The sequence below is a fragment of the Homarus americanus genome, unplaced genomic scaffold (genome assembly GCF_018991925.1).
Source record: "Homarus americanus isolate GMGI-L3 unplaced genomic scaffold, GMGI_Hamer_2.0 scaffold28449, whole genome shotgun sequence".
NCBI classification, from domain to species: Eukaryota; Metazoa; Arthropoda; class Malacostraca; order Decapoda; family Nephropidae; genus Homarus; species Homarus americanus.
The window spans coordinates 5146-17048 of NW_024718877.1; the positions used below are offsets into that span (position 1 = coordinate 5146).

The following is an 11903-nucleotide window of genomic DNA, read 5'->3' on the forward strand; positions in this document are numbered from 1 at the left end:
GAGCTCTCTCTTCTACACACCATGGGGAGATGAATTAATGTCGCTGAGTGAGGTGAATCAGTGTAGCAGTTGTTGTAGAGATGATGGTGAGGAGGATTTGTTATGTTTAGTTCAAGGTGATTCAGATTCAATGGATTTGGTAACCTATACGAGAGAGAGAGAGAGAGAGAGGACAGACAGACAGACAGACAGACACAGACAGACAGACAGACAGACAGACAGACAGACAGACAGACAGACAGACAGACAGACAGACAGAGAGAGAGAGAGAGGAGAGAGAGAGAGAGAGGCTGGTTATGTATTCTGGGGTTCTTTCAGATTATTTGACAGGTGTTTGGGAGGAGTCAGTATGAGAGAGAGAGAGGGAGGCGGTCATTGGAGGGGGCAAGGAGGATGTTAGGGTTGCTGCTCACATTCCATTTGACTACTCCCAATACTCTGTGCTAGGGGCGCCAGGTAGACCACAGCCTGAGAAACAGAGTATATACACCAGCTGATTAGTGACTCGTCAGGGCTTACAGGGTCTAAAGGGAAGTTGCGGGGGGGGGGGGTGGAGGGGAGGGGAGGGTGGTAGGGAGGGGAGGTGTAGGGGTGGGGTGGTAGTGGGGAGGGAAGTAGGGATGATGATGGGAATGGTAGTGGTGGTAGGGAGGGGTAGTGGTGGTAGTGGAGGGAGGGGTGGTGGGAGGGAGGGTGGTAGTGGGAGGGTGGTAGTGGAGGTAGTGGTGGTAGGAGGGCAGGAGGAAGTAGGAGGAAGGTGGAAATGGAGGGTCCGGATGGTCGGGAAGTGAAAAAGAAAAGGTTGTAAGGGGGGAACTGACAGGAATGGGAAAAGGGTGAGAGAAGGAAAGGCATTACATGACCCTACGAGTCTATAAATGCCTTCATGAACCCATACACAGGTAACGCACGCACTGCACACACAATACATGCACACACACACACACGCACGTATGCACGCACACATACACACACACACACACACACACACACACGTATCATAATTCACAATAAAACCCAGAGCTCACCTGACGAGAGAAAATTATAGTAGCCTCCGAAATTGAAACAAATGGTGAAAATTAAATGCTCCACCACCGAAAAATACTCACAAAAACAAGTAATATTTAAAAAAGACATGAAATATTCTGTGTGTGTGTGTGTGTGTGTGGTGTGTGTGTGTGGAATTAGATTACACACACACACTACTAACTATCTCCGCTACCTGACGCCCTCGCCAGGTGATAGTCAGGTAATGAGTTTTATCACCAAAATAACAACTTGTCGCACAGAAAAGTTATGCAAATGTTTATTGCTATCAGACACACCAAATGTGATCATATAGACAAGAGAAAATAATAAAATAAAATAAATGATAATAATAATAATAATAAATGACGATAATCGACTTAATGATTACAATGATGTCGATAATACCCAAAAAATAATAATGAAAATAACAAGAAATTTATAACATGTTGTGTCTAAGGAAACAAAAGAACCCTGTAGTAGATATGAATTACCTTAAAAAGAGACGAAAATAACAGATAACAAAACGTGGGTAAAATTTTACTCCCGCAATGTTTACGCATGAGAGCCATTTTTATTTCCTCTTCCGTGACTACATCAGGTGGAGGAAACCAAGAGGAACTGTCAGAATACTTTGAAAACACTGAGAGATGACGGAGTGTGGGCAAGGGGAGGGGTGTGGTGAAGGGGAGGGGGATGAGAGGAGGGGGAAGGAAGTGTTCACTTTGAACACTTACGGATGTCTGGAGGGCAGTTCAGGGTCTCAGAATAGATACGATATTTTTTGGTTTTGTTTAGACTCTCCGTATGTATCTGTATGTCCGTCCGTCCGTACTTCCGTCTTATATGTATTTTATCAGCAGCAGTTGGGGGTATAAATTATGTAGATGGTTAGGTTAGGTTAGAATGATTATTTTTAGTTTTATATATTTCAACAGCTTTTGATTTTGACTATTGCAAACTGTCGAGTCACATCAATTTAGTCAATCCTAGTTTTATTTATTTTACTTTAACTTGTGACCAAAATATACTTACCAATTAAAAAACCCAATTTAAACCATCAAAATTTCTTCCTAATCATAAAAACAAAACATAACAGAATAAATCATCCATTATTTAAGTAACATTTAAGTTTATTTCATTCTCAAGTAACACAAATAACTAAACAATTTTCCTTTAATTACGGTATAAATTTTTCAGTCGAGGGGATGATGGACGTAAGCTGTCACGTCACGTCATGTCATGTTCCGTCATGTAAGCTGGAACTACATTACATAAATCGTCTTTATTTTTCCATCACTCATCCGGATTTACTGCCTAACGTTGTGAACTGTGGAAGGTAAATTAGGTCTTAAAAGGGAAGGTTTTTATTTAGTTATTTTGGTTTACGATGATTGGTGTAAATTATTTGGTATTATTTGTTATTATTGTTGTTGTTATTGTTGTTTGTATTGTTATTATTGTTGTTAATTTTGTTATTGTTGTTAATATTGTTAGTTATTATTTTTTTTATTGTTATTGTTATTAATGTTACTGTTATTGTTGTTATTATTGCTGTTATTGTTGTTATTATTGTTATTAGTGTTGTTATGTTATTATTATTATTATTATTATTATTATTATTATTATTATTATATATTATTATTATTATTATTATTATCCATTAATTTACACTTTATAATTGATGAAATATATCCTAAACAAAATTTTTCTCATCAGCTGCTAAACATTTAGCGTGAACAGCTGATTAGGTAAAACATTGATGGTGAGGTCCGTGATCACCCGACAAGAGAATTTGTTTGTTTGTTCTCTTAATTAAATTTTGAACGAAATGTTCAAAATCTTGTGCAATTTTTAAATCATCTTCTTAGCGGGTTAAATCATCGTCGAGGGTTATAGAACCTGTGTGTAATAAACATCATCTTTGCATACTGTTAACATTCGGATATTTGAAATTGAGTTATTCATTTTGTATTCTATATTGTTAAAATAATTTCTGGTTCTTTATTATTATTTATAATGCAATAAGAAAATAACACTAATGTATGTTTTTTGTATACTGGAAATTTTTTACGTTTTTCCGCTATTATGGAATTATGGTATAAACAGCTGCACTAATTGTTGATTGTGTTTTAATCTAAGAAACATGAAGCATGAGAAGGTGAATTGTAATGCTTATTAACATTTACGATGATATTTTTATAAGTGTATATTATGCTTGTTTAGTTTTTTTTTTTTTTTTTTTTTTGTCTAAGTGTTGTCAGTAGCACACATAACGCCATAATCCTTCTAACTTTATTGATATTTATACAATGGCCTCCTGAAGTAGATGGCATTCTTAACATTTCTGATATTTCCTGACATCCTTCATAAGTTAGCATATTATAGCCGTAAAAAAATATATTCATAAGACGATCCATGAAATATAATGCATCACGACCTCGCTGAAAAATGATTAAATTTGTAGCCTCTTGATATATATTTGACCCTTAGATAAATACTAACACCGGTGAAAAAATATTTGCCCCATTACTCTCTGAAGTGTATCTGCATCACGACCCTCTGAAAATATTTAGGCTGTACCCTCCGGATAAATATTGTACGTGACCCCCCATGATAAATGTTGGTGTCCCACGGCCTCCCAGTCAGTGATCCAACTCGGACCCTGGCTGAAGGCGGCAGTAGCAGCAGCAGCAGCAGCAGCAGCAGCAGCAGCAGCAGGAGGAGACCTGACGTATAACTCTGGCAGAAGGCACAGCAGGAGCGGAGGAAAGGGACTATGTGACTCAAGCGGAAGGTACAGGCCAATAACAGCAGAAAGCACAGCAGCAGAGAACCTATATGACTCAAGCAGAGGCACAGCCGCAGAGAACCTAGCGATCCTAGCAGAAGGCACAGCAGCAGAGAACCTCTCACATGAACCAGCAGTAGCAGAAGAGGACCCATGTGACCCCAACAGCAGCAGGAGACGTGGCTGCCCATTCACCAAGAGTGTCACTGACTAATATGGTTGGGTTTAGAGGCCGCAGACCGTCGGCTTTATTGCCTCTCAGGAACACGTGAGGCATAAGGACACCCCTGCTAGCTTGTCTCTCGTGTTCGAGGAGTCCTCGAGCGGTCGTCCTCGATGTGGGTTTGAGGACTCGCGGATTTTCTCCTCTTGTGGGTTTAGGTTCTCGTGGGTTTAGGGATTCGCGGGTTTTATCCTCGTGTGGGCTTTATAATCGTACAGGTATAAAGTACAGGTACAGTAACCTTTTTTTCATTTGGTGACAGTACCACACAGGTGACGTTACCCCACTTCCCCAACCTCCACCCACTTCAATTACGGTTTAACACGAGCTTGTGTAGATTACGAGAAGCAGGTATACGCGCCGGACATACGCAGTGAACACCTGGGACAAATGGAGGCGTAGTTTGTTCTTCTGTCAACCTGTCGGATAATTACATTAGAGGTAAGGAATACAGGTAAGAACTGAGGGAAGCAGGAACAGGACAAATGATTGGTGGTTGATCGAGGGGGAGGAGGAAGTGGTGGTGGTGGTGTTGGTGGTGATGGTGGTGGTGGTGGTGGGGTGGTGGTATTATGGTGGTGATGGTGGTGGTGGTATTTGTAGGTGGGTGGTGGTGGTATTTATAGGTGTGGTGTTAGTATTTATGGTGGTGGTGGTGGTGGTGGTGATGGTGGTGGTATTTATAGGTGTGGTGTTGGTATTTGGTGGTGGTGGTGGTAGTGGTGATGAGTAGTGGTAGTGATGGTGATAGTGGTTTTGGTGGTGGTGGTATTTATAGGTGGTGGTGGTGGTAGTGATAGTGATGGTGGTAATGGTGGTGGTGTTGTATTGTAGTGGATAGGTGTGGTGTTGGTATTGATGGTGGTGTTGGTAGTAGTGATGGTAGTAGTGGTGGTGGTGGTGTTGGTTGTGGGTTGAGTGAAGAGGTGGATAATGTTGAGTGTAGTGGTGACAGGTGGATTTAGCAGCCGTAATAACAACAGTAACAAGACAGCAACAAGACAGCAAATACAAAAAGATAGCAAAGAGAAATAAGACAGAAATAGCAACAAGACAGCAACAAACAAGACAAATAGAACAAGACAACAACAGCAACAAGACAATAAATAAAGCAGCAAGAGTAATAAGACAGCACAGTAAAAAGACAACAACAGCAACAAGACAACAAATAGCAATGACAGCAACAAGACAAATAAATAAAGCAGTAATAGTAATAAGACAGCAACAGAAATAAGACAACAACAGCAACAAGATAGCAAAAAATGACAGCAATAGCAATAAGATAACAATAGCAAATAAGACAGCAATAGTAAATAAGACAGCAACAGCAAAAGACAACAACAGCAACAAGACAAAAACAGTAAAAGACAACAAATAAAGCAGCAACAGTAATAAAGACAGCAAATAGCAACAAGACAACAACAGCAACAGACAACAACAGCAATAAGACAGCAACAAGACAACAACAAAGCAGCAAATAGTACAAGACAGCAAAGAGACAAGACAACATGAAATAAGACAGCAATAGCAACAAGACAGCAACAGCAATAAGATAACAACAGCAACAAGACAGCAACAGCAACAAGACAGCACAGCAACAAGACAACAAAAGCAAATAAGACAAAAACAGCAACAAGATAACAACAAAGCAGCAAATATAATAAAGACAGCAACAGCAAACAAGACAAAAACAGCAACAAGACAACAACAGCAACAAGACAGCAACAGCAACAAGACAGCAACAGCAACAAGACAGCAACAGCAACAAGACAGCAACAGCAACAAGACAGCAACAGGCAAGACAAAACAGCCAGCAACAAGACAAACACAAAGCAGCAACAGTAACAAGACAGCAACAGCAAATAAGACAACAACAGCAACAAGACAACAACAGCAAATAAAGACAGCAACAAGACAACAAATAAAGCAGCAACAGTAACAAGACAGCAACAGCAACAAGACAACAACAGCAACAAGACAGCAAGAGCGACAAGACAGAAATAGTATCAAGACAGCAAGAGAAACAAGACAGCTAAACAAGACAGCAACAGACAAGACAGCAACAGTAAATAAGACAGCAACAGTATCAAGACAGCAACAGATCAAGACAGCAACAGCAAAAGACAGCAACAGTATCAAGACAGCAAAAACAACAAGACAGCAACAGTATCAAGACAGCAAAAAAACAAGACAGCAACAGTATCAAGACAGAAACAGTATCAAGACACAACAGTATCAAGACAGCAAAATGCAACAAGACAGCAACAGTATCAAGACAGCAACAGCAACAAGACAGCAACAGTATCAAGACAGCAACAGCAACAAGACAGCACAGTATCAAGACAGAAACAGTATCAAGACAGCAACAGCAACAAGACAGCAACAGTATCAAGACAGCAACAGCAACAAAGACAGCAACAGTATCAAGACAGAAACAGTATCAAGACAGCAACAGCAACAAAGACAGCAACAGTATCAAGACAGCAACAAAGCAACAAGACAGCAACAGTATCAAGACAGCAACAGCAACAAGACAGCAACAGTATCAAGACAGCAACAGCAACAAGACAGCAACAGTATCAAGACAGCAACAGCAACAAGACAGCAACAGTATCAAGACAGCAACAAAACAGGCAACAGTATCAAGACAGTAACAGCAACAAGATAGCCAGAATAAGACAGCAAGAGAAACAAGACAGCAACAAGACAGCAACAGTACAAGACAAGAAACAGTATCAAGACAGCAACAGCAACAAACAGCAACAGTATCAAGACAGCAACAGTATCAAAACAGCAACAGTATCAAGACAGAAACAGTATCAAGACAGCAACAGCAACAAGACAGCAACAGTATCAAGACAGCAACAGTATCAAACAGCAACAGTATCAAGACAGCAACAAGACAGCAACAGTGTCAAGACAGCAACAATATCAAGACAGCAACAAGACAGCAGCAACAGTATCAAGACAGCAACAGTATCAGACAGCAAAAGTATCAAGACAACAACAGAAACAAAACAGTAACAAGACAACAAATAACAAAGACAGCAACAGCAACAAGAGCAACAGCAACAAGACAGCAACAAGAGAGCAGCAACAAAACAGCAACAGATTTAAGCATGGCGTTTCCTTACTACTGTTGTAATCATTAATCTTCCAATTATAATGATTATAATATTTTTTTTTCTTATGCTCTTTCTTCTTCTTCTTGATATTATTATTATTATCATTAATACCATTATTAAAGATTTTCCTCTTAATAATATATGAACTGCTTTCTTTCTTTCAATTAAAATTTTATATATTTTTTATTACTCTACCTTTTCTTATTCTTATTATTGTTGTTATATTATCATGAATTTCTAAAATTTATTAATAAACTTATTGTCTCTCTCTCCTCTCATCGTATTTATCATTAGTGTTCATTATCATCATTATTAATACATTTGTTTATTTTTTTCTTCCTTTTTTTTTTTTCTTCTTATCATTATCGTATTAATTCTATTACATTGTTTATGTTATCATTGGACTTTCAGCTCTGGTCTCCTAGTGTTCTTCAGCCTCTGGTCTCCAGTGTTCTTCAACTGCCTCCTGGGTACTGGTTTTCCCAACACAATTTTATAAAGAGGTTTGAGACTTTTTTTTTCCTTGCAGGTATAAATTAAATTAAGTTTATCACCTGGTCGAATGTTGATTGAGTCTCTAGGCAACACAGAACGTAGGTATTTTGAGGGTGTAGAAATAGCACAGCATGTAACATTAAAGTAACACAGCATATTAAGGTAACAGCGTATTAAGGTAACACACAGTAATAATGTTGAAATAAAACAATTTGAAACTTTTAAAAACCCGCCATTGGTTGTTTGAGTAAGAAACAGGAAAGTAAGCTGTTTCCTTACATTCATCCCGCCTCCCCACCAATTCCTTGGGACTGAGCAGCAATTAATTAGTAAAGGTTTTCTTTATTGTCTGAGGTCGGCGTACGGCCCCACCACAAACTGAAACTGTAATTGAAACAAAGGTGAAGTTGAAGCATAACCATATGATATCACGAAGCTTTTATTGAAGCTGGTGGGCGTAAGCTTGCTTTGTCTAAGTGCGATAAATACTTCTTATTTTTTATCTCTGGTGTTTTCATTATTTTTCCAATTTATTCATATTATTAGTTTTAATTCTATTTATTCTTAGATTTTAGTTTCTTCGCATTTAATTCATTATTCTTTCATTTAATCTTTGCTGTTTTTAATATTATTTAAGATTTTCTACCTGAAACTTGTCTGATGTTAAGTGATCGTATTAAGTTAAGGTCGAGTCTCGGCGTAACATTGATGCTTCCTTAAAATAGTAATTTTGTGTTTTGGTTTTCTGTTCAGTCTTACACCTTGTTATGAAATACTTATCGTAGGAGCCTTTGTGAATGTGGCCCAGGGAGCATTACAGGTGAGGTGTCGTCATCAGGGTGTTGGTGGGAAAATTCAGTAAGTAATGGTAAGGTATAGTGACTCCTCTCTGCTCCTCGCCGCCTCCTCAGATCTCTTAACAATATGTAAACCCGTGTGTGAGAAGGATTACAAGTTCATCAATAACGGGTGAGCTTCTGCGCACTCAAGGCCGGAGGATAAGTCTTGAGGCGGAGGTGATCGGGAGTGTGTGCGTGTGGGCTTTGTCTCTGCTCACCTGAGGCGCGAGCGATGCCCGTTCACGATCTCATTCTGATGACCTGGAGGAGGCCGGAGATGGAGATGCTGAAGAACCATGCCTGACTAGTGCTAAAATACATGCTGTGCTGACGGCAGAGCAGAATGGAAGAGTCGTGCCACAACATAGGTATATCTGATGCATTTCATGCCTCACGCCGAGATATCGCGGGTGGATCCCAAATGAAAAGTTCCGGTCGATCTCCAGGCGAGATGGTGGGGCAAGCGACCTCCGTCGCGCGCATGTCCCCATGCTGGCGAGATGGGCGGCTTCTCCACCATTCAATACGGCGGTTGCTGGTGGATGAAACCGAGCCCTTGGGAGGTGGCCGTATCGTCAAGGACCTTCAGCGACGGGCCGGGCGTGAGATCCTCGGCAGATTGTTTATATTAGGGACGCCTCTCAAGTCTGCGATTAATTTGAACCATAATGGTATGAGTTTTTACAAGCGCCGTCAGTGAGATGTTGATTGCAGCTATTAAAAACGAGTTTCAAGCAATTTGGGGAAGTGCATGGTGGATCATTACTCACTGGTGCAACCCAGTGTGTGGATGATGCACTGTTGGCCAATCAGCGATGGCAACAACAGGTTGGCTGAACGAAGTGGCAGAGACATAAGATCCACAAGCTATCGACTACTAAAAATAAAAAAAAAATCCCCAAAACCATTAACATTATACTAAGACTAACTTAACAAGATACGTTCATTTTATCACTGACAATACCTACAGAACACACTCTTCCTTCCCCTCCCACACCCTCTCAAGAAAAACCTACCTTAATTATCTTCCTTAACTGATGATAAATAAACATATCTGTAAGTTCTCCCATTATACATTCTTCTTGTGTACTTAACTTTAATCCAATCAGTTAAGTAATTCTACACCTTCACGAGAAATAATACTGTGTATGCAAGCTTTGTGGATCAGACCCCAGTTTATCTGTACGTAGGTGTCTATTGGATGATCGGGAACGCTGTTAAATAAGTTGAAATTGGTCTGATTTATGGTCATCGCTAGTTAACTGATGTGCTAGTGTCTGAAATGCCAGAGCTAAAAATGGCAAGCAAACAACAGTGGTTTATTTAGTGTTTCTACTCGTTAAACATGAGTGGGATTTTTGTTTAGGTTCTTTCTTTTTATCCTCGAGTGGGATTGTGTTTAGTGTTTTTACCACGAGTGGGATTTTGCTTAATGTTTTTACTCTTTATACTTGAGTGGGATTTTATAAACTGTGTTCTTACGGTGTGTTGAGTTTGTTGTATTTAAGGAGTGTTGGGGAGGCGGGGTGGAGGATGGGGGCAGGTAGTGTCGGGGGAGGGAGGAGCAGGTAGTGTTGGGGAGGGAGGCAGGGGTTCAGGTGCTAGGTAGTGCTATTTTTGACGCTAAGTTTTTGTCCTTGTGGGTGTCTAGTTTTCCTTGAGATTTTCCAAGAATTTTAAGTTATATCTCGAGAGGGTGGGAGGCTGGGGAGGGAGCTACGGGAGGGAGAGAGAGGAAGGGAAGGGGGAGAGATCTGGGAGATGGAGAAGCAGGGGAGGGATACAAATATCGAATGTGGAACACCCAAACATTTGAAACCTGAACCCTCGAATTTGAACTTAAATCTCCGGAACCTAAATCCCTTAATCTAAAAATCTCTAAAACCCCGAAACACTAAATTCTGAACCACCGAATCCTTTTTAATTCTGAATTTGCTACCCGAATTATTCTGAACCCAGTAAATGAGTTGGCTTGGGGTTCATTTCTCTATCTCTTAAAGCGGACATTTGTTCACGCTGTGGTTACTGTCTCTTACAAAAAACACATCTCCACCATGAAAACATTACAGCATGAATCCACCTAACCCAGGCGCCAATGGCTACAGATTGTGGTGTCTCATTCTAAACTGTATTATATATCAGCTAAACTTATGATAGGGTTGTGGTGTGTGGGGGGAGCTGGGGATGGGTGAGCTGGAGGTGGGGGAGGGATGGGAGAGGTAGAGGAGTGAAGACAGGGCGGGGCAAGGGTGGGTGTGGGGCGAAGGCGGGGAGGGGCGGGGCGGGGTGGGGTGGGGTAATTCAAGGTCAGTATGATGGCTACTTGTGTTCATACTACCACTTCATTACAAACCATTGTGTTGGGGAGGTCGGTAGTCATAACTCGAATCGGTTCACACTATTGTGGTCGCTGAGGTGTGTAGTTGGCACAGCTTCACTATCGGTAATAAGGTGATGCAGCCGCTGTTAACGTGAGATGCTGAATACTTATGCTTATTGGAAAATGCTGCCTTGAGTGTTAACATGATGGATACAGTGGAGTTGATGTGATGACTCGTCTCTCTGGCAACAATGACACATATAACGCTGACATATAAAGACATAGACACATAAGACACTGACACATACGACACTGAACATAAGATACTGACACATAAAACACTGGCTCAAGACACTGACACTAATACTATCATAAAAACTCATCACAAAACAGAAACATAGAATCAAGTCTTCATCTATCCTAAGACATCTACAACCTTGAAGACGTCTTGACACATATCCGTTTGGTTGTTTTTGGGTTTGACTATCCGTAAACTTTGAAGACGTCTCGACACATATCCGTAAACTTTGAAGACGTCTTGACACATATCCGTAAACTTTGAAGACGTCTTGACACATATCCGTAAACTGGACGTCTCGACACATATCCGTAAACTTTGAAGACGTCTTGACACATATCCGTAAACTTTGTTGAACATATCCGTAAACTTTGAAGACGTCTTGACACATATCCGTAAACTTTGAAGACGTCTTGACACATATCCGTAAACTTTGAAGACGTCTGACATATTTTGGGTTTTTTGGGTTGATCCGTAAACTTTGAAGACGTCTTGACACATATCCGTAAACTTTGAAGACGTCTTGACACATATCCGTAAACTTTGAAGACGTCTTGACATATCCGTAAACTTTGAAGACGTCTCGACACATATCCGTAAACTTTGAAGACGTCTTGACACATATCCGTAAACTTTGAAGACGTCTTGACACATATCCGTAAACTTTGAAGACGTCTTGACACATATCCGTAAACTTGACACATATATTTCGGTTCCCGGTGAGACATATACAATTATTAGCGTCAACAAAACATTTTAATTTACCGAGGGAGATATTTTTTCACA

The 11903-nt window shown here is 40.3% G+C and overlaps 1 protein-coding gene across 1 annotated transcript; it reads left to right on the forward strand.

Moving 5' to 3' along the window:
• The first annotated feature begins 3172 nt into the window (after positions 1–3172).
• LOC121859870 (probable basic-leucine zipper transcription factor Q) lies at positions 3173–7064 on the forward strand. Its single transcript, XM_042356829.1, has 3 exons — positions 3173–3187; positions 4047–4155; positions 6274–7064. Exons 1-3 carry the CDS (start codon positions 3173–3175, stop codon positions 7062–7064), a joined length of 915 nt encoding a protein of 304 aa, XP_042212763.1.
• Positions 7065–11903: the final 4839 nt, after the last annotated feature.

Excerpts from the sequence above, each read along its gene's own strand:
- LOC121859870 (XM_042356829.1), top strand. Across the intron at positions 4,156-6,273 it reads CTCGAGCGGTCGTCCTCGAT|TATCAAGACAGCAAAATGCA; the intron begins GTGGGTTTGAGG and ends AAGACACAACAG.